General features: G+C 41.8%; 1 protein-coding gene across 5 annotated transcripts in view; it reads left to right on the top strand.

Moving 5' to 3' along the window:
- LOC118361353 (dixin-A-like) overlaps positions 1–26,852 on the top strand; it is a 30,299-nt gene that overhangs the window by 1,072 nt on the left and 2,375 nt on the right. The window contains exons 2-14 of one of the 5 annotated variants that reach the window (XM_035741503.2): positions 8,297–8,454; positions 8,748–8,893; positions 14,843–14,932; positions 15,197–15,250; positions 15,355–15,405; positions 15,638–15,742; positions 15,897–15,950; positions 16,072–16,161; positions 16,267–16,341; positions 18,367–18,570; positions 18,701–18,767; positions 23,616–23,724; positions 24,206–24,314. In XM_035741503.2, the coding sequence (XP_035597396.1) occupies positions 8,297–8,454; positions 8,748–8,893; positions 14,843–14,932; positions 15,197–15,250; positions 15,355–15,405; positions 15,638–15,742; positions 15,897–15,950; positions 16,072–16,161; positions 16,267–16,341; positions 18,367–18,570; positions 18,701–18,767; positions 23,616–23,724; positions 24,206–24,314 (1,312 nt within the window). Of the gene's footprint in view, positions 1–8,296; positions 8,455–8,744; positions 8,894–14,842; positions 14,933–15,196; positions 15,251–15,354; positions 15,406–15,637; positions 15,743–15,896; positions 15,951–16,071; positions 16,162–16,266; positions 16,342–18,366; positions 18,571–18,700; positions 18,768–23,615; positions 23,725–24,155; positions 24,315–26,852 lie in introns of those variants that run through there. The other 4 variants (XM_035741418.2, XM_035741342.2, XM_035741258.2 and 1 more) reach the window with 4 other exon arrangements.

Below are 26,852 nucleotides of genomic sequence, written 5' to 3'. Positions count from 1 at the left end.
AGATTTACTTTGATCAGACTGATTAGCATCGCACTGTATATGAGCATGTCCAATCTCATATTGTGTTTTAGTGTTATATAGTATTTAGTTCCAGAGATTAGGATAATTTCTGTTTAATATTTGCCCACCATAGTGGAGGTTTTATTTCTAACCCGAAATAAATTGACAGTGAACAAACAAATTACATTATACTGTAAAACTAGGCCACAGGTCTTGAATGTGTGCATGTGATCCTCTTTCAAAGATAATATTGAAAATATAAAGCAATTCAGTTATATTGAAGACAGATATGAGGTAAAAACATTTATTATTTCAAGAGGATTTACTATATTTTATACAGTTGAAGTCGGAAGTTCACGTACACCTTAGCCAAATACATTTAAACTCAGTTTTTCACAATTCCTGACCTTTAATCCTAGTAAAAATTCCCTGTCTTCCGTCAGTTAGGATCACCACTTTATTGTAAGAATGCGAAATGTCAGAATAATAGGAGAGAGATTTATTTACTTCAGCTTTTAATACTTTCAATACATTCCCAGTGGGTCAGAAGTTTACATACACTCAATTAGTATTTGGTAGCATTGCCTTTAAATTGTTTAACTTGGGTCAAACTTTTTGGGTAGCCTTCCACAAGCTTCCCACAATAAGTTGGGTGACATTTGGCCCATTCCTCCTGACAGAGCTGGTGTAACTGAGTCAGGATTGTAGGCCTCCTTGCTCGCACAGGCTTTTTCAGTTCTGCACACAACTTTTCTATGGGACGGAGGTCAGGTCTTTGTGATGTCCACAACAATACCTTGACTTTGTTGTCCTTAAGCCTTTTTGCCACAACTTTGGAAGTATGCTTGGGGTCATTGTCCGTTTGGAAGACCCATTTGTGACCAAGCTTTAACTTCCTGACTGATGTCTTGATGTTGCTTCAATATATCCACATAATTTTCTCTCCTCATGATGCCATCTATTTTGTGAAGTGCACCAGTCCCTCCTGCAGCAAAGCACCCCCACAACATGATGCTGACACCACCGTGTGCAGTTGCAAACCGTAGTCTGACTTTTTTATGGCGGTTATGGAGCAGTGGCATCTTCCTTGCTGAGAGGCCTTTCAGGTTATGTTGATATAGGACTCGTTTTACTGTGGATATAGACACTTTTGTACCTGTTTTCTCCAGCATCTTCACAAGGTCCTTTGCTGTTGTTCTGGGATTGATTAGCACTTTTCACACTAAAGTACGTTCATCTTTAGGAGACAGAATGCGTCTCCTTCCTAAGCGGTATGACGACTGCATGGTCCCATGGTGTTTATATTTGCGTACTATTGTTTGTACAGATGAACATGGTACCTTCAGGCATTTCTTTTGATTTTCTCATGATGTCAAGCAAAGAAGCACTGCTTGAAGGTAGGCCTTGAAATACATCCACAGGTCCACCTCCAATTGACTCAAATGATGTCAATTAGCCTATCAGAAGCTTCTAAAGCCATGACATAATTTTCTGGAATTTTCCAAGCTGTTTAAAGGCACAGTCAACTTAATGTGTGTAAACTTCTGACACACTGGAATTGTGATACAGTGAATTATAAGTGAAATAATCTCTCAGTCAACAATTGTTGGAAAAATGACTTGTGTCATACACAAAGTAACGTCCTAACCGACTTTCCAAAACTTTTGTTTGTTAACAAGAAATTTGTGGATTGGTTGAAAAAATGTGTTTTAATGACTCCAACCTAAGTGTATGTAAACTTACAACTTCAGCTGTATGGGGATATTTTATATGTGAATGCTTCGGCTCAGTGTTTGAGATCAATTGACACTCTTTACCATGGCACTTTGAGATTTATTTTAAACTGAAAAACCCTTACGCACCACTCCACTTTGTATACCAGGGTTGGCTGGCCTTCTCTAGTCACTCGTAGGCTCAGCCACTGGTATACTTTTATTTACAAAGCCATTTTGGGTTTACTACCTTTTTATTTGTGCATATTTATTGTTCAGAAATGTGGTGGGTACTCTCTTCGTTCGCTGGACTTTATCCTGCTAACTGTTCCAAATGTCCGAACTGAATTTGGTAAAAGGGCTGTTATGTACTCTGCGCCATCGTCTTGGAACACCTTATAAAATACTTTTAAACTGGAAGAACTTGTCCCGATTGGTGTTTTTAAATCACTGATAAAGGATTTGGGGGCTGATTCCCTGACCTGTCAATGTTTTTAATTTGCTGTTTTATACTCTTGTGAATTCAATGGTTTATACTAGATTACTTGTAGTTTTTCATGTTGTCTGTCTGTAATTTCTTTTGTAATGACTTGGTGCTGCCTATCTTGGCCAGGGCGCTCTTGAAGAATATATTTTAATCTCAATGAGCCCTTCCTGGTTAAATAATATAAAATAAAGGGATTACAAAAGACATGCAAAGACCAGATATGCTGAAGTGAAGCTCATCTCTTGCTAATCTCAGTGGCTAATTTTGGTATCTCTACCCTATGTTGTTGTTTCAGTTGGCACAACAGATCAGCAGGGTACACCCTTTAAGGGAAATCCACAGAAATGACCACATGTAGCTACAACAAACTGCACCCAGGGCAAAGGAAGGGCGGTTCCGTGATAAGAGTGGTTTATACAGAACATTGGTTGGCATGTACTTCATACGTCTTTGCCTGCAGTTCTGATTCCAAGATGATTTGAAATGAGTTGCAGTGGAGTACTTAGGGATAATCACTTCAGTAGAATCAGATAAGATGGTGACCAGACCACTGTGACCGGCTGTCCTTGTTTCTCTGTAGCTCACTAGAATCATCAAAGTAGGCCCCTTATGACAGAACATTTTCCAAACTTCCTGAGTATGATGGTACAGTGCATTCGGAAAGTATTCAGACCCCTTCACTTTTCCCAAAAATGTTACATTACAGCCTTATTCTTTAATGGATTAAATAAAACATTTTCCTCATCAATCTACACACAATATCCCACACTGACAAAGCGAAAACAGGGTTTTAGAAATGTTAGCAAAAAATAAAATAAAATAAAAACAGAAATACTTTATTCACATACAGTAAGTTTTCAGAGTCTTTGCTATGAGACTAAAAATTGAGCTTAGGAGCATCCTGTTTCCATTGATCATCTTTGAGATGATTCTACAACTTGATTGGAGTCCACCTGTGGTTAAGTCAATGGATTGGACATGATTTGGAAAGGCACACACCTGTCTATATAAGGTCCCACAGTTGACAGTGCATGTCAGAGCAAAAACCATGCCATGAGGTCGAAGGAATTGTCCGTAGAGCTCAGAGACAGAATTGTGTCGAGGCACAGATCTGGGGAAGGGTACCAAATGTATGCAGCATTGAAGGTCAATCATTGAAGGCCAATACCTAGATGTTACCATTCGGCCATCAGATTTGCCACCAATGCTCCTCATAGGACACATCACTGCACTCTATACTCTTCTGTAAACTGGTTATCTCTGTATACCCGTCGCAAGACCCACTGGTTGATGCTTATTTATAAAACCCTCTTAGGCCTTACTCCCCCTTATCTGATATACCTACTGCAGCCCTCATCATCCACATACAACACCCGTTCTGCCAGTCACATTCTGTTCAAGGTCCCCAAAGCACTGGTTCGCCCTGGGTCGCTCCTCTTTCAGTTCGCTGCAGCTAGCGACTGGAACGAGCCCCAACAAACACTCAAATTGGACAGTTTTATATCTGTCTCTTCATTCAAAGACTAAATCGTGGACATTCTTACTGACAGTTGTGGCTGCTTCACCTGATGTATTGTTGTCTCTACATTCTTGCCCTTTGTGCTGTTGTCTGTTCCCAATTATGTTTGCACCATGTTTGTGCTGCTCCCATTTTTGTGCTGCTACCATGTTGGGCTGCTGCCAAGTTGTGTTGCTACCATGTTGTTATCATGTTGTGTTGCTACCATGCTTTGTTGCATGTGTTGCTGCCATGCAATGTTGTTGTCTTAGGTCTCTCTTTATGTAGTGTTGTGGTGTCTCTCTTTTTGTGATGTGTGCTTTGTCCTATATTTGTATTTCATGTTTTATTTTTAATTCCAGCCCAGTCCCTCAGGATGCCTTTTTGCCTTTTTGCCTTTTGCTAGGCCGTCATTTGGAATAAGACTTTGCTCTTAACTGACCTGCCTAAATAAATAAAGGTTAATCCAATAAAAGACTAATAAAATCCATCCCTACGGTGAAGCATGGTGGTGGCAGCATCTTGCTGTGGGGAGGTTTTTCAGCAGCAAGGACTGGGATACTTGTCAGAATTGAGGGAAAGATGAACAGAGCAAAGTACAGAGAGATCCTTGATGAAAACCTGCTCCAGAGCTTTCAGGACCTTAGACTGGACAACGACCCTAAGCACACAGCCAAGACAACTCAGGAGTGGCTTTGGAACAAGTCTCTGAATGTCCTTGAGTGGCCCAGTCAGAGCCCGGACTTGAACCCGATCTAACATCTCTGGTGAGACCTGAAAATAGCTGTGCAGCGACTCTCCCCATCCAACCTGACAGAGCTTGAGAGGATCTGCAAAAAATACAGGTTTGCCAAGCTTGTAGTGTCATACCCAAGACGACTCGAGGCTGTAATTGCTGGCAAAGGTGCTTCAATAAAGTACTGAGTAAAGTAAAGGGTCTGAATACTTATGTAAATGTGTATAAAAACCTGTTTTGCTTTGTCATTATGGGGTATTGTGTGTAGATTGATGAGGGAAAAAAACAAATTTAATCAATTTTAGAATAAGGCTGTAACATTACAAAATGTGGAAAAAGTCAAGGGGTCTGAATACTTTCCCGAATGCACTGTATATAACCTAATTCTCTATTCTTCTATTCACGTCATCATACTGTATCTTCTATACATCCCTACCAACTCAATTACATATCAACCTAAGCAAGCATTATATGGTACCTGCCTCCACATACAGTATTAATCATTTATAGCTGAGGCACAGTAAGAGAGCACATACAGACCCACCTGTGGCCCAATTAACCCCCATTAATCTCCCTGTTCACAGTGTTAGTAAATGGATAAAAGGTAGACAAACGTCAATTCCATGGTAACAGAGTGATGCCAAGACTCAGATTTTTCACTTTAAAATGTATGTCAAATAAAAACCAGTGATTGCAAAGTTAAACAAACCATATAACTATATGCACAAGGACTACTTTTAACAATGTCCACTGAACATCACTCTGTTACCTCACGATCACTCTGTTACCATATAATTTACGTTGATCTACCCTTTATCCATTCGCCAACACTAGCAAACATAGTTGTACAGTTTGTTTAATTTGACAATCCTTTTTTTTTTTACATACATTTTTAAGTGAAAAATCTAATTCTCAGCATTTCTCTTTTATCATGGAATTGCCTTAAAGTAAAAACAATGTGTAGTATTCTTTCTCTATAGCAACCCCAAGTCCATCTAATTATATGGTATTGCAAAAGGGACAGATCAAGCCAGGGCAGTTATACGTTCGCAGCCCTCAAATTTAGTCATGCAATGTTGTTTTTTGAACTGCAAAAAGACAGATGCCATCCTAACACTACATTAAACCAGACATTAATCTCACACACAGGCTGTAATGTGAGTCTAATTACTCATGTCACCATTCCTCTTCACGCCAAGTAGCATATGGATACGTAAATCCATTCCATCATCATCCACCAATCTTGCAGAAAGGTTCAAACATAGTCTCTCTCCCCTTTTCAACATGTTATGCCCAAGGGTCTTATGTTGAATAGTGGCAGAGATGGGCAAAAATGACAAAATACAATGACAAAATACCATGAAGACCAAGGTATTAAAATAAAATGCATAATACTTTTGCAAAGCATTGATTTAAAATACAAGTATAGTATCTTGAATATTCAAAATACAAAATACATTTGCAAGTACCCCCTTAACCTCAACAACATTTTCAGTAATGGTAAAAAAAGAGTGTTTTACTTGCTATCACTGTGCTAATGTGCTTGTTTACCTCTTTCTACATTAGTTGAATGCACTGACTGTAAGTTGCTATAGAAGCTAAATGACCAAAATGCTAATGTGAAGGGTAAAAATGAACACTTGCAAAGCATGTTAGATATTATTATTAACCCCCGAATGAGACCATAATATTTGAATAAAAATGTGAATGGCTGTAGAGATGGGTAAAGATACATCAAAATGTATCTTGTCATAAAATACCCCCAACAATTTATGAAAATAAAATATGAAATACATAAATCTATCAAAATACAAAAAAGGCATTTCAAGTAGGCAAAAAAACAAAATAAATCATGCTCTCTAAAGTATCTTGTTATAAAATAGATCGGACTGTAGTTCAGGCCAGTTAAATACAAATGACAAAATACACAAAAAAGTAATTGAAATACATATTTTAAATACACAGACATACTGCCCTGAATAGTGGTGTAGTTTATCCCTTGTCTGGCAAATGACTTTATAACACAGACAGAAGCATGGTTGTTTTCCCACAGATACTAACAAACGGATCATGGAATCCCCCATCTGAGAGCCATTTCCAATGGGGTCATAGTACACATGTCTGGATCCCATTTCTAAAAAACACAGAAGAGGGAACATGACAAGAGGCCTAGACCTCATCATAACATACAGACTGACTACATAACAGACCCAGTACCTAACCGACTGACTTTATAACAGACCCAGTACCTAACAAACTCAGTACATAACAGACCCAGTACCTAACAGACTGACTATATAACAGACCCACTACCTAACAGACTCAGTACATAACAGACCCAGTACCTAACAGACTGACTATATAACAGACCCACTACCTAACAGACTCAGTACCGAACAGATTGACTATATAACAGAACCAGTACCTAACAGACTCAGTACATAACAGACCCAGGACCTAACAGACTGACTATATAACAGACCCACTACCGAACAGATTGACTATATAACAATAATAATAATAATATAATAATAATAATAATATATGCCATTTAGCAGACGCTTTTAACAGACAGTCATGACTTCTATATAACAGAACCAGTACCTGAACAGACTCCTAGACTCAGTACATAACAGACCCAGACCCAGTACCTAAGACAGACTACCTAACAAACTCAGTACCTAAGAGAATGACTATATAACAGACCCAGTACCTAACAGACTCTGTACCTAACAGACCCAGTACAACAGACTCCGTGACTCCGTACCTAACAGACCCAGTACCTACCTAACAGACCCAGTACCTAACAGACCCACTACCTAACAGACTTGACTATATAACAGAACCAGTACTGATTGACCCCAGTACCTAACAGACTCAACATAACAGACCCAGTACCTTACAGACTATATAACAGAACCAGTACCTAACAGACTCAGTACATAACAGACCCAGTACCTTACAGACTGACAATATAACAGACCCAGTACCTAACAAACTCAGTACCTAAGAGAATGACTATATAACAGACCCAGTACCTAACAGACTCCGTACCTAACAGACCCAGTACCAAACAGACTCCGTACCTAACAGACCCAGTACCTTACAGACTCAGTATATAACAGACTAAATACGTGCTGAAAGAGGAAATAATCCTCTCAGAGACATTGAAATCATTGTTTGTTTTGAATTGATGTCTCCTGAGGAAAGAATTATCCTAAGAATGTGTTCATCCCCAAAACACTAAAACAGCATGTTTCTAAATCCTGCCCCTATTTTACTTTTTGAAATAGTTGTTTGACTCAATGTGTCCAATGTGTCTGCTGTTGCCTGTAAAGTGTATTCTAATTTAAGTAAAACTTCATACAAACAGTCACTTATGTTTGTGTCAATCAAGTTGAATGAATGAATGAACAAACAAAGTCCATCTCTGTGTTTACTTTCACTCCCTCCATATTTATTTGCTAAAACGTTTAGTTTGGCTCTATATTCCATCATTTTGGATTTGATATCAAATGTTTAATATGAGGCCACTGTACAGAATGTCACCTCTTATTTGAGTGTATTTTCATACATACTGTCAGTTGCATATGAAACGCTTGATCTCAAGTCCAAAATGCTGGAGTATAGAGCTAAATTTAAAGTTTTAGCTTCACTGTCCAAATAAATACGGAGGGAGTGTATGTTCACAGTGTATCATTCAGTTGAAATATTGCTTAGTCCAGATGGCATTTATGTACAGTATATGTCATTTCAAGAAGAATAATGTCTTCCTTTTATATTTATTTACTGTTTCTTTTTATTTGGCTCAGCAGCAAACAAAGTCATTCCTTATTCCTGTCTTTTCACACCATCTGTTGCAGCCTCAGTTCAGCCAGCCCTGCACACTCCCCTAAAGAAGAGTACATCATCGCTCAGTCCACAGACACTCCTAAAGAAGCATTTATCTCAGCTCAATCTGAAGACCACACCGAGCCTGGGGATAACAAATCAGAGTTGACGGAAAGGAAATCTGATACAGGTTGGCTGCACATCCATTTTCTCGTGCTGAGATCTGTTTCCATTTGATTAACCTGCAACAAAAACGATGTTTTATCATGCCCGGTCTGTTTCTGTCTCTGTCCATCTATCCATCTGTCTGTCCATCTATCCATCTGTCTGTCCATCTATCCATCTGTCTGTCCATCCGTCCGTCCGTCCGTCCGTCTGTCCGTCTGTCCGTCTGTCTGTCTGTCTGTCTGTCTGTCTGTCTGTCTGTCTGTCTGTCTGTCTGTCTGTCTGTCTGTCCACGTGTCTGTCTGTGCCCTCCAGAAGAGGTGTTGTCTCTCTGCGGCCTGCGTCCTGCCACAGGGCATGGTGGGCCAGAGGAGGAGAGATCATGGGAGGAGCAGCTGGAGTGTCACCAGGAGCAGCTGGAAAAGGAGATGCAGGAGGCCAGGAGGATGGTGTTCCGCCTGCAGGTAACTAACAACACACACACACACACACACACACACACACACACACACACACACACACACACACACACACACACACACACACACACACACACACACACACACACACACACACACACACACACACACACACACACACACACACATGCATGCACCCGCACACCTGCACACACATACACACATAAACCAAGGTTATATAGTAAACTAAAACTGAAACTAAAACAAAAACAAATGAGTAAACTGAAATAAAATAATTAACAAACTTGTTTGAAAAACTAAAACCATGCTAAAACTATATTCTAAGACTCCAAAACAAACTAAAGGTAAAATAAAAAACCATCATGAATTATGTTCCATTATAGTTTTTGACTTCATCATTTAAAGGTAGACTCAGCGAGATGACTAACCACGAGCAGCACTGCAGATTTTGGGCACGTTCGAGTGGTAAGGCTGAAGCAACCGACTGCAGACGAAAGTCGAGGAGTGAAGTTGGGGGAAGTGCATCTGGGACAGCCAAAAGTCGGACACTAATGTGGTTTTCCAACAGTAACCCACTGGGCACAGACGTCAATTTAACCTCTATTCCACGTTATTTCAATGTAATTGAAATGAAATTATGTGGAAACAACGTTGATTCAACCAGTGTGTGTGCAGTGGAATGGCTCAGATCAACATGGCAGTGTTTTATTAAAGGTTTTCTTTATAAAGTCAAAATATTTCTAACCCCCATATCACACACTCACAAACTGAAGTCATAATACAATACTATGTGTATAAAACATTGTACAATCAATTAGGTCAATATCACATTTATTTGTATATATCTACTGTACCCTAGTGATTTGTTGACAATAAAGCCTCCCATAATACAGGCGATGGCTACAGGACGAAGTTGATGAAGAGAAACTGCAGAAACTTGCCTTTGACTGCAGTCAGAACTTCATGACCTTTGATCACATGATTTTTGTAAAGTTCCTGCAGTCGACATGTAGGCACAATTTTTTCCCCAGAATGCAACACACTTTGAAAGGCAGTGACACTTAACCAAAGTGATCCGCTCGAACGCATCCAGTGAGATGGCTCCTACCATAGCATCTTTCTGTCTGTAACACTAAAACAGAAACAAAATAATATAAGAACGAAATAGAACTGTTTTTTATGAAACTTAAAACTAAATTAAAAGTAGTCATGTGGATCTGAAAACTAAGTCGCTCTGGATAAGAGCGTCTGCTAAATGACTTAAATGTAAATGTAAATGTAAATGAAATAACAATCTTAAAACTAATAGAAATAGAAATGAATATAAAAACACAATAAGCTTGACACACACAGATTTTAAAAAACAACAACCTTTATTTAACTAGGCAAGTCAGTTAAGAACAAATTCTTATATCAAATTCTTATACTGCCTTGTTCAGGGGCAAAACAACAGATGTTTTATCTTGTCAGCTCAGGGATTCGATCCAGCAACCTTTCGGTTACTGTCCCAATGCCGCCCCATACACACAAATACCTGCCACCCAGATACACACAGTAAGTCAGACAAACATATGCTGAACAAAAATATAAAACGCAATATGCAACAATTTCAAAGATTTTACTGAGTTACAGTTCATATAAGGATATCAGGATATCAAATTAATTAATTAGGTCCTAATCTATAGATTTCACATGACTGGGAATACAAATATGCGTCTGTTGGTCACAGATACTGTACCTTAGAAAAAGATAGGTGCGTGGGTCAGAATTTGCTTCATGCAGCGCGAAACATCTCCTTCGCATAGAGTTGATCAGGCTATTGATTTTGGCCTGTGGAATGTTGTCCCACTCCACTTCAATGGCTGTGCGAAGTTGCTGGATATTGGCAGGAACTGGAACACGATGTCGTACACCTTGATCCAGAGCATCCCAAACAAGCTTAATGGGTGACATGTCTGGTGAGCAGTGATGCCAATTTACCAATTTTGTTGCTAGATTTATCAACTTTTCAGACTACCCTGGAAACGTTTTTTTTTTCTCCAAACAGCACCTAGCAACAAATGTAGCTACTTTTAAAAATGTGGAACTTTTAGCAACTTTTGAAAAGTGACTCAAATGCTAAAATGCAAATATTTTCCCTCAAAATTACACAAAAAATATTTTTTTCTGGCACATACTGTCACAACACACGTGTCTGGCTGCAAAAGTGCATTGTGAGTGTCGTCAGCAGTAGGCCAGCAGCAATTTCAGCAAATTGCAAATCATTGTTGGCTGACTGCAGCAGCAGTTGTATGGGTTCGACGAGCCAAACCCAATGAATATAGTTGGTAACGAATGTTTGATCTTGAACAGAACTTACAACATCAATCAACATATCTCAATCAAAATTGTACAGCCAGAAGTACAGAAAAGAGTGGGAGTCTGTAGCTGAACAAATGTCAAATCATATTTTTTGCAGAGATGGCCAGTTCATTTGAGTAACGTTATTGTGTATTCTATGTAATGACGCCGTTTTACGTTATCATGCAATGACATCACAACGTCATTTAGCAACTTTTAGCAACAAATCAACCTGCCTCTAGCAACTTAGCCTGAAAATTAGTTGGCAACACTGCTGGTGAGTGTGCAGGCCATGGAAGAACTGGCTTCCAGCTTCCAGGAATTGTGTACAGATCATTGCGGCATGGGGCCATGCATTATCATGCTGAAACATGAGGTGATAGCGGTGGATGAATGGCACGACAATGGGCCTCAGGATCTAGTCACAGTATCTCTGTGCAGTCAAATTGACATCTATAAAATGCAGTTGTGTTCGTTGTCCATAGCTTATGCCTGCCCATACCATAACCTCATCACCACCATGGGGCACTCTGTTTACAACTTAGACATCAGCAAACTGCTCGCCCACACAATGCCATACATGCGGTCTGTGGTTGTGAGGCCGGTTGGATGTACTGCCAAATTCTCTTATGGTAGAGAAATGAACATTCTGGTGGACATTCCTGCAGTCAGCATGCCAATTGTACTCTCCCTCAAAACGTGAGACATCTGTGGCATTGTGTTGTGTGACAAAACTGTACATTTTACAGTGGTCTTTTATTGTCCCCTGCACAAGGTGCACCTTTGTAATGATCATGCTGTTTAATCAGCTTCTTGATATGCCACACCTGTCAGGCGGATTAATTATCTTGGCAAAGGAGAAATGCTCATTAACAGGGATCTAAACAAATTTGTGCACAACATTTGAGAGAAATAAGCTTTTTGTGAATATGGAACATTTCTGGGATATTTTTTTTCAGTTCATGAAAAATGGGACAATAACTTTACATGTTGCGTTAATATTTTTGTTCAGTGTAGCTTTAAGTTGCCTCCTCTTCTTCCGAAGAAGAGAGGCGAAACGGATCAGAGGACAATACGCCGCGTGGTAATTTTCCATGGTACAATGCTATCAGGTACACATGAACAAACTAACAAAACAAAAAATGTGAAAACTCAAATTACAGTCCTATCTGGTGCACACACAGAGACAGGAAACAATCACCCACAAACACACAGTGAAACCCACGCCACCTAAGTATGATTCTCAATCAGATAATGACACCTGCCTCTGATTGAGAACCATACTAGGCCGAAACATAGAAATTCCCAAAACCTAGACAAACAAACATAGACTGCCCACCCAACTCACGCCCTGACCATACTAACTAAACACAAAACACAGAAAATAAAGGTCAGAACGTGACAGTACCCCCAAAGGTGCGGACTCCCGGCCGCAAAACCTGACCTATAGGGGAGGGTCTGGGTGGGCGTCTGTCCGCGCGGTGGCGGTTCTGGCGCGGGACGCGGACCCCACTTCACCCTTGTCTTTGTCCGCCTCATTTTCCGCCTCCGTGGCTTTCTCACCATGGCAACCCCTCTCAATGACCCCACTGGACAGAGGGGCAGCTCGGGACAGAGGGGCAGGGGCCTGGACAGAGGGACAGGGGCTCTGGACAGAGGGACAGGGGCTCTGGCGCCTCTGGGCTGAGGCGCCTCTGGGCTGAGGGGCTCTCGCCTCTGGGCTGAGGGCTCTGGCGCCTCTGGGCTGAGGGGCTCTGGCGCCTCTGGGCTGAGGGGCTCCGGCAGCGGCGCCGGACAGGCGGGACGCTCCGGCAGCGGCGCCGGACAGGCGGGGCGCTCCGGCAGCAGCGCCGGACAGGCGGGAGGCTCCGGCAGCGGCGCCGGACAGGCGATCTAAAGGCAAGGCGGGATTGCTCCGTGGCAGCAGCGCCGGACAGGCGGGATTTGACAGGCGGGAGAGCTCCGGCAGTGGCGCCGGATAGGCGGGAGCTCCGGCAGCGGCGCCGGACAGGCGGGAGGCTCCGGACAGGCGGGAGGCTCCGGAGCGGCGCCGGACAGGCGGGAGGCTCCGGCAGCGGCGCCGGACAGGCGGGAGGCTCCGGCAGCGGCGCCGGACAGGCGGGAGGCTCTGGGGCGGAACGCTCCGGCATTTTTGGTGCGTGGGGTTCTATGAGACTTTCAAGGCTTGGTGTTAGGAGGACCTGAAAGACCGGGCTAACTTCTGGTGTTGGCACCACTTCCCCAGGCTGGACAACTACTTAATATTTCTTGTTCCCACAGTTGCCCGGTACGAGCGGAGCAGGCAGAGGACGCACTGTCCCAGCGCCCGGAGACACAGCACGCAGAGCCGGCGCAGGATAACCTGGACCCAGACTGCGTAAGACCCGGAAGGCATGTGGCTCAATGCCCAGTGGCACTGTGCCCTATAGCGCACCGGATGGACACGCACTATCCCAACCGCATTCCTGACCAGTAATGTGCTGCTCAGATGAGCTCAGGTCTGCTAAGTACCACCCCTCGTGTGCCCCCAAAAAAATTTGGGGCTGCCTCTCGTACCTGTCGCACTGCCGTGCTGGCTCCTCATGAGAGCTCTGTGATTTTCCCCATGCCCAGGGTCCCTCTCCGTTCCATATCTGCTCCCATGTCCAGGAGTCCTGTGATGGTGGCCTCTGTTGTTGATGCTGCTGCTGCTGTCGTGTCCTTTACCACGCCGCTTGGTCCGATTGTGGTGGGTGATTCTGTAACGGTTGCCTCTCTTCTTCGAAGAAGAGAGGCGAAACGGATCAGAGGACCAATCTGTAATTTTATGGTACTTTTAATGTATCAGGTACACATGAACAAACTAACAAAACAAAAAAATGTGAAAACTCAAATTACAGTCCTATCTGGTGCACACACAGAGACAGGAAACAATCACCCACAAACACACAGTGAAACCCCGCCCCTGCCCAACAGAGACAACTAATGACACCTGCCTCTGATTGAGAACCATACTAGTAAAATGACAAACAAACATAGACTGCCCACCCAACTCACGCCCTGACCATACTAACTAAACACAAAACACAGAAAATAAAGGTCTGACAGTGTGTCTAAGACGTATCCCTTCAAGGCTCCAGATAAGGTAAATTTACAATGAGATTGTGATCATCCAAGCTTTATCTGGTATCAGGATTTAACTGCTCTAAAATAGCACAATCTAATCTATCATGTCAGGTATAAAAATCACCCCCCACCTCTACCCCGCCCTGCCCAACTGAGCTTAAAATGGTCCTGCAATGTCTAAGCCAAGCATTTGCTCTATTTTCACTGTCCAGTTCAGGTTGGCAGCCGTGTGGTATAGGTGAGGTTGTACAGCCATATCTGTGTGTGTGTGTGTGTGTGTGTGTGTGTGTGTGTGTGTGTGTGTGTGTGTGTGTGTGTGTGTGTGTGTGTGTGTGTGTGTGTGTGTGTGTGTGTGTGTGTGTGTGTGTGTGTGTGTGTGTGTGTGTGTGTGTGTGTGTGTGTGTGTGTGTGTGTGTGTGGCTGTCTTTCTCTCTCTGTTTTTATACTGTGAAATATATTCTGGGTGTATAGACTTTGTTACGTATACAGTAGGTACAGTATGTATCTATCCCTCTCTTCTCTCTCCAGGCTCTACTGCTGCACGGGTCTCTCCCTGAGGACGAGCAGGACGTCTCCCTGGGCTTCGGGGATAGCAGAGCTAACTCTGAGCAGCAGCTGGTACTGTGTCCGCCCCCATCCTCTTTCGTCACTTTAGATAATACAGCATGTTCAGCCACTCACTGTGATGTGACGGTGTCAGACCTCGGCATGCTATAATGTTTTTACTGTCACTCTAGAGTCCAGAGAAGACGCAGATACTGTTGAAGCATGAATTAGTCTATGTTATCTGCTTAGCCTGCTTTCATGCCAGGTCACTGTCTCCTTATAAGCTCTGACATTTCTCTATTCTCACATAATGCCGCTCATCCCCTCGCTTTGAAGGTTCTAATCCGCAGTCGTCTGGACCAAAGCATGGAGGAGGCTCTTGATCTGAAGGTACAGTGGTAATTGGGCTTAATGTGGATGAGCTGCCATAAGAACACAGACCTTCCCCTCCTAATGAAATGTCTCTGAGTCTGTCTGTCTTTCTGTCCTCTCAGAGGGAGCTTCTGAGGCACAAGCAAGAGGCACGCCACCTTCAGGCTATTAAGGTAAGACCTGCCAGTCAAACCCTCTTAAGTTTGTTTGGATCATTACTTATACATGGATTACTGGCTTTTATTCAGTTCTCATGTCAGCAGCCCCTTTTACCCTCCAGTGTTCCTTTACAGAAGAGTGGTGTGCTCTGTTTTAGGCTTCATAATGATCCATATGTGGGTCCTTACTCTTTGGTAGGCAAGCCGGCCTCTCTAGCGTTGTCTTTGATCTGCCTTTCCTCATTAGGATGCTCTTCAGCAGCGTATGTCTGTACAGGAGGCTGCGGTGCTGCAGCTGAAGCAGGAGCTACTGAGGTGCAGTATGGACAAAGAGCAACTGGAGGGGGAGAACGTGAGTCAGATGATATGATAATACACACGTTGACATTTAGGATGAATATTTGACCTTTATATTCAATGGCTCTATCTATTTATGTATTCAAATATTCACAAAATGTTTTGTTCATCCACGTTACAAATATAAGTATATTTTTGTATATTTGTAGGCAGAGCTCAAACGGAAGTTGAGCGATCGGAACAAACTACTCAATGAGTATGAGGTAAGATCAGGCACTAAGTGCATTTTCACAATTTCAACAAACTTTAAAAATTTTGGATATGATTATGTAGTTGAAATGTATCAAAGTATCAGATATCTCAGTGATATGTCTATAAAACCAGCAGCAACTTGGAAAAAAGGATCGACTACTTCAGCAACAGCAAATGAAACTGGATGATGCTCGGCACAACTCTAATGAAGGAAGCCACAGGGTATGGTACCATAATCAAACTGTTTCCACTGCACTTACAGTAAGTGACATGTATATGTTGTAGCTTGCAAAGTTGGTAAGATTTATTATATCTATTTTTCTTCAGTCATCTAGGAGTGAGAAGAGTGGGTACAGTAACGCTGTGAGCCCACCCCCTGGTCCGGCCTTTCAACACACAGCTGTGAGTCATGTACGCCTACAGTGCATTCGTAAAGTATTCAGACCCCTTGACTTTTTCCACATTTTGCTACGTTACAACCTTATTCTAAAAAACTTTTTTTTTTAAATCCTCAGGATTCTACAAACCATACCACACAATGACAAAGCAAAAACAGGTTTTTAGACATTTTTACAAATATATATTTTTTTTACATAAGGATTCAGACCCTTTGCTATGAGACTCAAAATTGAGCTCAAGTGCATCCTGTTTCCATTGATCATCCTTGAGATGTTTCTACAACTTTATTGGTGTCCACCTGTGGTAAATTCAATTGATTGGACATGATTTGGAAAGCACACAAATCAAATCAAATCAAATTTTATTTGTCACATACACATGGTTAGCAGATGTTAATGCGAGTGTAGCGAAATGCTTGTGCTTCTAGTTCCGACAATGCAGTGATAACCAAAAATGTTCTAACATTGAAGGTCCAAAACACAGTGGTCTTATCCACATTGTAAATGGAAGAATTTGGAACCACCAAGACTCTATGAAGTGACAGCCCTGGTAAAGGGCAGCATACAGGGGAGAAGGGCCTTGGTCAGTAACCTGATGGATGACTATGTAGACAAAGCTCTAGAGTTCCTCTGTGGAGATGGCTAGAACCTTCCAGAAGGACATCCATCTCTAGATAGCACTACAGTATCAGACCTTTATGGTATGAGATGAATAATGTAGGAAGTAACCCCTATAAAGGCAGACATTGTTTAAAGTGGCTAAAGACTGACCATAGAAACAAGATTATCTGTCTGATGAAACCAAGATTGAACTCTTTGGCCTGTCAGAGCAAAAACAAGCATCACATTTGAAGGAAACCTGAGCACCATCCCTACTGAGAAGGGTTGTGTCGATCCGCACAGACCATGGTGAAGGGTACGGAAAATGTTCTGCAGGAAGGCACCTCAGAACCAGTGGCCAGGCTCTGAATCAGGCCCTACACCCAAACAAGGGCACTGCGTTCATCCACCTCTGGCAGCCCGCCTCCTACCACTGGGGAGAAGGGCCTTGCTCAGCCCAGGTCAAAACTGTTCGGAGCTCTGAGTTCCCTGGTGGAGACAAACTCCCTCCAGAAGGACATCCATCAATCACCACCTGCAGCACCTGAACCAATCAGACTCTTTATGGTACCTAGGATGGCAAGACGGAAGCCTTCTCAGTAAAAGATTTGATGAGTTTGTAAAGTGGCTGTTCCACTGATGTCATACCATGAGAAACAAGATTATCTGCTCTGGAAACCAAGATTGAACTCTCTGGCCTAAATGACAAACATAAATTTAAATGTCCCTACTGTGAAGCAAGGTGGTGGCAGCATCATGCTGTGGGGATGTTTTTTCAGCAGCAGGGACTGGGAGACTAGGCAGGATCGAGGCAAAGATGAACAGAGCAAAGTACAGAGAGATCCTTAATTAAAACTCGCTCCAGAGTGCTCAAGACCTCAGACTGGGGCGAAGGTTCACCTCCCAACAGGACAACGACCCGATCGAACATACCTGACAAAACTTGAGAGGATCTGCAGAGAAGAATGGGAGAAACTCCCTAAATACAGGTGTGCCAAGCTTGTAGCGTCATACCCAAGAAGACTTGAGGCTGTAATCGCTGCCAAAGGTGCTTTAACAAAGTACTGAGTAAGGGGTCTGAATACTGTAAATCTTATATTTCATTTTTTATAAATTAGCAAAAATGTATCCCCCCCCCCCTTGACATTAAAGGGTAATGTGTGTAAATTGAGGTGAACATTTAGAATAAGGCTGTAGCCTAACAAAATGTTGGAAAAGTCAAGGGGTCTGAATACATTCTAAAGGCACTGTATGTACATTTCCTGGGAGGGAGTGTGGGTGGGAGGGAGTGTGTGATTAATTTAATGTGTGTTTCATGTCATCGTTATAGCTGCCTACTGGAGGTTAAAGGCCATAGCCAAATGATCAACAACCTTCAAATTGGCCTGGCCACCAGTTCTAGTATTTTATGTCATTTTGTGTGTATTAGCAGTCAGAGGAACTGCAGCTGGTGAGGGAGGCCCTGCGTAGTCTGAGGGATGGTTTCTCAGGTCACGACCCTCAGCATCACACCCTGGACACACTGGAGCAAGGGGTGGCCAGTCTCATGGACCGCCTATACACACTCGACACACGCCGCAGGCAGCAGGACAGAGAAGGACACACACAACAATACACACAGAAGACCACAGAGGTGGGTGCTGTGTGTATGCTGTTAGAGTTATATTTTGCAACTGATGTCATAATCATGTGTTTATCGTGTGCACATCGTGACTGGCTGAATTGGCATTTCTTCTAGTAACTGTGACTCTGTCTTCTTGTAGGGTCCATACAAGTCACCAGGACGAAGAGCCAACCCCACAGACAGGGACTCATGGCCACCCAGCTCAAGTAAGATATACTGTTTGTTACAATGCCTTGCAAAAGTATTCATGGCATTTTTCCTATTTTGTTGCATTACAACCTGTAATTTAAATGGATGTTTATTTGGATTTCATGTAATGGATATACAGAAAATAGTCCAAATTGGTGAAGTGAAATTTAAAAAAATACCTTGTTTCAAAAAATTAAAAAAATGAAAAAGTGGTACTTGAATATGTATTCACCCACTTTTCTATGAAGCCCTTAAATATGTTCTGTTGCAACCAATTACCTTCAGAAGTCACATAATTAGTTAAAGTCCACCTGTGTGCAATCTAAGTGTCACATGATCTGTCAGAAGTTTACATACACCTTAGCCAAATACGTTTAATCTCCGTTTTTCACAATTCCTGATATTTAATCCAAGTAAAAATAGCCTGTCTTGGGTCAGTTAGGATCACCACTTTATGTTAAGAATGTGAAATGTCAGAATAATTGGAGAGAAAATTATTTATTTCAGCTTTCAACTTTTATCACATTCTCAGTGGGTCAGAAGTTTACATACAGTCAATTAGTATTTGGTAGCATTGCCTTTAAATCGTTAACTTGGTTCAAACGTTTCGGGTAGCCTTCCACAAGCTTCCCACAATAAGTTGGGTGAATTTTGGCCCATTCCTCCTGACAGAGCTGGTGTAACTGAATCAGGCTTGTAGGCCTCCTTGCTCACACATGCTTTTTCAGTTCTGCCCACAAATTGTCTATAGGATTGAGGTCAGGGCTTTGTGATGGCCACTCCAATACCTTGACGTTGTTGTCCTTAAGCCTTTTTGCCACAACTTCGGAAGTATGCTTGGGGTCATTGTCCATTTGGAAGACCCATTTGCGAACAAGCTCAACTGCCTGACTGATGTCTTGAGATGTTGCTTCAATATATCCACATAATTTTCCTCCCTCATGATACCATCTATTTTGTGAAATACACCAGTCCCTCCTGCAGCAAAGCACCCCCACAACATGATGCTGCCACCCTGTGCTTCACGGTTGGGATGGTGTTCTTCGGCTTGCAAGCCTCCCCCTTTTTCCTCCAAACATAACAATGGTCATTATGGCCCAACAGTTCTATTTTTGTTTCATCAGACCAGAGGACATTTCTCCAAAAAGCATGATCTTTGTCCCCATGTGCAGTTGCAAACCGTAGTTGCAGTTGCAAACCGCCATTTCAGGTTACGTCGATATAGAACTCGTTTTACTGTGGATATAGATACTTTTGTACCTGTTTCCTCCAGCATCTTCACAGGGTCCTTTGTTGTTGTTCTGGGATTTGCACTTTTTGCACCAAAGTGCGCTCATCTCTAGGAGACAGAACGCGCCTCCTTCCTGAACGTACAGGATGAACATGGTACCTTCAGGCATTTGTAAATTGCTCCCAAGGATTGACCAGGCTTGTGGAGGTGTACAATTTTGGGGGGGGTCTTGGCTGATTTATTTTGATTTTCCCATCATGTCAAGCAAAGAGCCACTGAGTTTGAAGGTAGTTCTTGAAATACATCCACAGGTACACCTCCAATTGACTCCAATTATGTAAACTATGTTAATTAGCCTATCTGAAGCTTCTAAAACCATGACAGAATCTTCTGGAAAATGTTCCAAGCTGTTTAAAGGCACAGTCAACTTAGTGTATGTAAACTTTTGATCCACTGGAATTGTGATAGGGTGAAATAATATGTCTGTAAACAATTGTTGGAAAAATGACTCATGTCATGCACAAAGTAGATGTCATAATCAACTTGCCAAAACTATAGTTTGTTAACCAGAAATGTGTGGAGTGTTTGAATGTAAACCTCCGACTTCAACTCTACACCTGTTCTGAAAAGCCCCAGAGTCTGCAACACCAATAAGCAAGGGCCACCACCAAGCAAGCGGCATTGAAGACCAAGGAGCTCTCCAAACAGGTCAGGGACAAAGTTGTGGAGAAGTACAGATCAGGGTTGAGTTGTATAAAAATATCCAATCCTTTGAACACCACACGAAGCAACATTTAAATCCATTATTAAAAAATGGAAAGAATAAGGCACCACAACAAACCTGCCAAGAGGGACGCCCACCAAAACTCACGGACCAGGCAAGGAGGGCATTAATCAGAGAGGCAACAATGAGACCAAAGATAACTCTGAAGGAGCTGCAAAGCTCCACAGCAGAGATTGGAGTATCTGTCCATAGGACCACTTTAAACCATACACTCCACAGAGCTGGGCTTTACGGAAGAGCGTCCCGAAAAAAATAAGCAACCATGTTTGGTGTTCGCCAAAAGGCATGTGGGAGACTCCCCAAACATATGGAAGAAGGTACTCTGGTCAGATGTGACTAAAATTAAGCTTTTTAGCCATCAAGGAAAATGCTATGTCTGGCGCAAACACAACACCTTTCATCACCCCAAGAACAACATCCCCACAGTAACGCATGGTGGTGGCAGCAGCATGCTGTGGGGATGTTTTTCATCAGCAGGGACTGGGAAACTGGTCAGAATTGAAGGAATGATGGATGGCGCTAAATAAAGGGAAATTCTTTAGGGAACCTGTTTCAGTCTTCCTGAGATTTGAGACTGGGATGGAGGTTCACCTTCCAGAAGGACAATGACCCTAAGCATGCTGCTAAAGCAACACTTGAGTGGTTTAAGGGGAAACATTTAAATGTCTTGGAATGGCTTAGTCAAAGCCCAGACCTAAATCCAATTGAGAATCTGTGGTATGACTTAAAGAATGCTTTACACCAGCGGAACCCATCCAACTTGAAGGAGCTGAAGCAATTTTGCCTTGAAGAACAGGCAAAAATCCCAGTGGCTTGATATGCCAAGCTTATAGATACATACCCCAAGAGACTTGCAGCTGTAATTGCTGCAAAAGGTGGCTCTACAAAGTATTGACTTTTGGGGGGTGAATAGTTATGCAAGCTCAAGTTTGCAGATTTTTTTTGTCTTATATCTTGTTTGTTTCACAATAAAAAATATTTAGCATCTTCATAGTGGTAGGCATGTTGTGTAAATCAAATGATTAAAAAAAACATATATTTTAATTCCAGGTTGTAAGGCGACAAAATAGGAAAAATGCCAAGGGGGGTGAATACTTTCGCAAGCCACTGTACGCATTTCTCAACAACCTTGATAATTCTCTTTCACGCAACTTTATCTAATTGTGTAATTCAATTACATTGAACATATGTTCGGAGCTATTCAGCATTTTAATCAGCTAGCCTGGTTATCTGTAGAGAAAAGGGTCATTTTAATCAGCTAGCCTGGTTATCTGTAGAGAAAAGGGTCATTTTAATCAGCTAGCCTGGTTATCTGTAGAGAAAAGGGTCATTTTAATCAGCTAGCCTGGTTATCTGTAGAGAAAAGGGTCATTTTAATCAGCTAGCCTGGTTATCTGTAGAGAAAAGGGTCATTTAATCAGCTAGCCTGGTTATCTGAGAAAAGGGTCATTTTAATCAGCTAGCCTGGTTATCTGTAGAGAAAAGGGTCATTTTAATCAGCTAGCCTGGTTATCTGTAGAGAAAAGGGTCATCATTTTTTAATCAGCTAGCCTGGTTATCTGTAGAGAAAAGGGTCATTTTAATCAGCTAGCCTGGTTATCTGTAGAGAAAAGGGTCATTTTAATCAGCTAGCCTGGTTATCTGTAGAGAAAAGGGTCATTTTAATCAGCTAGCCTGGTTATCTGTAGAGAAAAGGGTCATTTTAATCAGCTAGCCTGGTTATCTGTAGAGAAAAGGGTCATTTTAATCAGCTAGCCTGGTTATCTGTAGAGAAAAGGGTCATTTTAATCAGCTAGCCTGGTTATCTGTAGAGAAAAGGGTCATTTTAATCAGCTAGCCTGGTTATCTGTAGAGAAAAGGGTCATTTTAATCCAACTTGGTCTGGTCCACATAATTATTACAGACTCAGCCCCCAGGTACCGATCAAATTATTTTACATATATAAGATGTACACCAATACAACACCAGAACCATAGACTCTGATATTGCCTGTTTTAAATGTAAGAGTCTATCTGGTAAGAACACTTTTTTAAATATTCCGGCATTGTTGAGTGAAACAAACTACCACATCAACTCAAAGCCATGGCAACCATAATTGAGGACACTTTAATTACTTAATATAATAATAATAATAATAATATAATTACTTGGTGTTACCACAGATTTTAAAATGTCGTGGTCAAAACATATAGATTCAATGTTGTAAAGATGGGGAGAGGCCTGCTTTTTTGACACTCCGCAAAGCAAGTCCTGCAGGCTCTAGTTTTATCTTATCTTGATTTTTGTCCAGTCACATGGTCAAGTGCTGCGAATAAAGACCTAGTTAAGCTGTAGCTGGCCCATAACAGAGCGCCACATTTTGCTCTTCAATGTAATCAGAGGGCTAATATTAAAACTATGAATACCAGTCTCTCTTGGCTAAGAGTTGAGGAAAGACTGACTGCGTCACTTCTTGTTTTTATAAGAAACATTCATGTGTTGGAAATTCTGGTTTCAAAAACCAAATAAACACTTCACGGCACAACGCCTCTCCCCCATGTGAACTACTTGTTGTGTGTATGCACTGACATGTACATGTACCTGATAGATGTGCACACACACACACACTACATGTTGATTTTAAATGTATGTATATTGTAAAGTCTTTTGTCTGTAATGTATTTTTCGTTATGTGTCAGACCATAATAAGACTAGCTGTCACCATTGCCTAATGGGGATCCTAATAAATCAAATCAAAACCATAACTTCATTTAAAAAGGTCAAAAGCTGGGTAATGATCAAGCCATAGACACATTTTCACGTCTGTATTTAGGTCATGTGTATCTATGTAATGTTGTAATGTTTTTTCAGAAATAGCTCACTCCCACAGTAGTCCTGGCCTGGACTCCACAGTCTCCACTAAAGTCCTCTACTTCACTGATCGTTCACTCACTCCTTTCCTGGTCAACATCTCCAAAAGGTACAAATCCAGAATCCCTCTTTGGATCTTGATGATGTCCATTGCATATGTACCTTTGTGTTGCATGCTGCCTGTAAGTTGTGGATGCAATGTACAGTGCCAGTCAAAGGTTTGGACACACCTACTCATTCAAGGGTTTTTCATTCTTTTTTTACATTTTTTTTTTTTTTTTTTACAATTTCCTACATTGTAGAATAATAGTGAAAACATCAAAACTATGAAATAACACATATAACACATCATGTAGTAACCAAAAAAGTGTTACACAAATCAAAATATATTGTAGATTTTAGATTCTTAAAAGTAGCCACCCTTTGCCTTGATGGCTGCTTTGGGTATTGAATGCATGCATGTGTGTCATTGGTGTGTTTATTGTGTGTCTATGTGCTGTAGCGTTGTGAGGGAATGTGCATGTATGTGTCTCTGCACAGATCAGTGTACCATGATGTCATCTGACACTGAGACTGTGCTGTGCTGTTAGGCTGGGGGAGGTGACTCTGAGAGACTTCAAGGCAGCGGTGGACCGCCAGGGTAGCTTCAGGTACCACTTCAAAGCCCTCGACCCAGAGTTTGGGACTGTGAAGGAGGAGGTAGGCATGTTTTGGGTTACAGCTTTGGGTTTACATTTAGATAGGGTCAAATGTTACCACTTAGGGAGAAATGCCTGAATGACCAAAATGAAAAGAGAAACCACTTGGAATTGGCAATAGTTCCAAAACCCAGTAACTATGTTAAGATCATAAAGATGTGGATTCTCTATTAAGGTTGATATGTGTTTAGAGACTGTCCCTGTATATATCATACACTACACATACAAAAGTATATGGACACCGCTTCAAATGAGTTGATTTGGCTATTCCAGCCACAGACAAATCTGGGTTTGGGGAATGCCAGGAGAACACTACCAGTCCGAATGCATAGTGCCAACTGTAACATTTGGTGGAGGAGGAATAATGCTCTTTTTGTGGCAGGGCTGAAATGTAGTGGAAATGTTTTTGGGGGATTCAGTTAATTTGCATGGCAAAGAGGGACTTTGCAATTAATTGCAATTCATCTGATCACTATTCATAATATTCTGGAGTATATGCAAATTCCCATCATACAAACTGAAGCATCAGACTTTGTGAAAATTAATATGTGTCATTCTCAAAACTTTTGGCCACGACTGTTCACACAATACCCCTAATTACAAAGTGAAAACAGGTTTTAAGATTTTCTTTGCAAATGTACAAAAAAAATATTTGCATAAGTATTCAGTCCCTTTGCTATGAGACTCAAAATTGAGCTCAGGTGCATCCTATTTCCATTCATCATCCTTGAGATGTTTCTACAACTTGATTGGAGTCTACTTGTGGTAAATTAAATAGACACAGCTGTCTATATAAGGTCCCACATTTGACAGTGCATGTCAGACCAAACACCAAGCCATGAGGTCGAAGGAATTGTCCATAGAGCTCAGAGACATGCTTGTGTTGAGGTACAGATCTGGGCAAGCGTAGCAAAACATTTCTGAAGCATTGAAGGTCCCAAAGAACACAGTGGCCCCCATCAATCTTAAATGGAAGAAGTTTGGAACTACCAACCTCCTAGAGCTGGCCGCCCGGCCAAACTGAATAATCGGGGGAGAAGGGCCTTGGCCAGGGAGATGACCAAGAATCCGATGGTCACTCTGACAGAGTTCCAGAGTTCCTCTGTGGAGATGGGAGAACCTTCCAGAAGGACAACCATCTCTGCAGCACTCCACCAATCAGACCTTTTTCAGCGGCAGGGACTGGGATACTTGTCAGGATCGAGGGAAAGATGAATGGAGCAAAGTACAGAGAGATCCTTGATGAAAACCTGCTCCAGAGCGCGGCAAAGGTTCACCTTCCAACAGGACAACGACCCTATGCACACAGCCAAGACAACGCAGGAGTGGCTTCGGGACAAGTCTTTGAATGTCATTGAGTGGCCCAGCCAGAGCCCGAACTTGAACCCGTTCAAACATCTCTGGAGAGACCTGAAAATACAGTCCGGTCCATAAATATTTGGACATTGACCAAGTTATTATTATTTTAGCTGTCTACCACAGCATTGGAGTTGACATTAAAGAATGAGCTGTACATGCAGGCTTTCAGCATTAATTTGAGGGTATTTACATCCAAATCGGGTGAACTGTGTAGAATTTTCAGCACATTTTACGTTTGGTTCCCCCCTTTTGCAGTTCTGGAACAAAGTCCTATGGACAGATGAGACAAAGATCAACTTGTACCAGAATGATGGAAAGTGTAATGAAGAGTATGGAGAAGGAAAGGAATCTGACCTGAATCCAATTGAGCATGCATTTCACTTGCAGAAGGCAAAACGCCCTAAGAACAAGTAGGAACAGAAGACAGCTGCAGTAAAGGCTTGGCAGAGCATCACCAGGGAAGAAACCCAGCATCTGGTGATGCCTATGCGTTCCAGACTTCAGGCAGGATTTGCAACCAAGTATTAAAATTCACAATTTAATTTATGATTTATGTTAGTTTGTCCAATTTACTTTTGAGCCCCTAAAATTGTGTGTGTGGGGGAGGGCCACGTGTGCTATGTTTAAAAATGGTTGTAATTCCTACATGGTTCATACAATAATTTTGACAAAACCCTTAAATTAAAGATGAGCGTCTACACTTAAAGCACATCTTGAATATTTCCTTTCAAATCTATTGTGGTGGCGTACAGAGCAAAAATTATGCAAATAGTGTCACTGTCCAAATACTTATGGACCTGACTACAGCTGGGCAGCAAAGCTCCCCATCCAACCTTACGGAGCTTGAGAGGATCTGCAGAGAAGAATGGGACAAGAATGGGACAAACATACAGGTGTGCCAAGCTTGTAGGGTCATACACAATAAGACACGAGGCTGTAATAACTGCTTCAACAAAGTACTGAGTAAAGGGTCTAAATACAATACATATGTCGTGATATTTCACTTTTCTATTTTTAAAGCATTTGCAAAAATGTCTAAACCTGTTTTTGCTTTGTCATTCAAATCAAATGTTATTTGTCACATACACATGGTTAGCAGATGTTAATCCGAGTGTTTCGAAATGCTTGTGCTTCTAGTTCCGACAATGCAGTAATAACCAATGAGGAATCTAACCTAACA

This window comes from Oncorhynchus keta, chromosome 1 (genome assembly GCF_023373465.1).
Source record: "Oncorhynchus keta strain PuntledgeMale-10-30-2019 chromosome 1, Oket_V2, whole genome shotgun sequence".
In the NCBI taxonomy this organism is placed as follows: Eukaryota; Metazoa; Chordata; class Actinopteri; order Salmoniformes; family Salmonidae; genus Oncorhynchus; species Oncorhynchus keta.
Note: the sequence above shows the minus strand (reverse complement) of the source record. Positions and strands in the feature narration are given on the sequence as shown.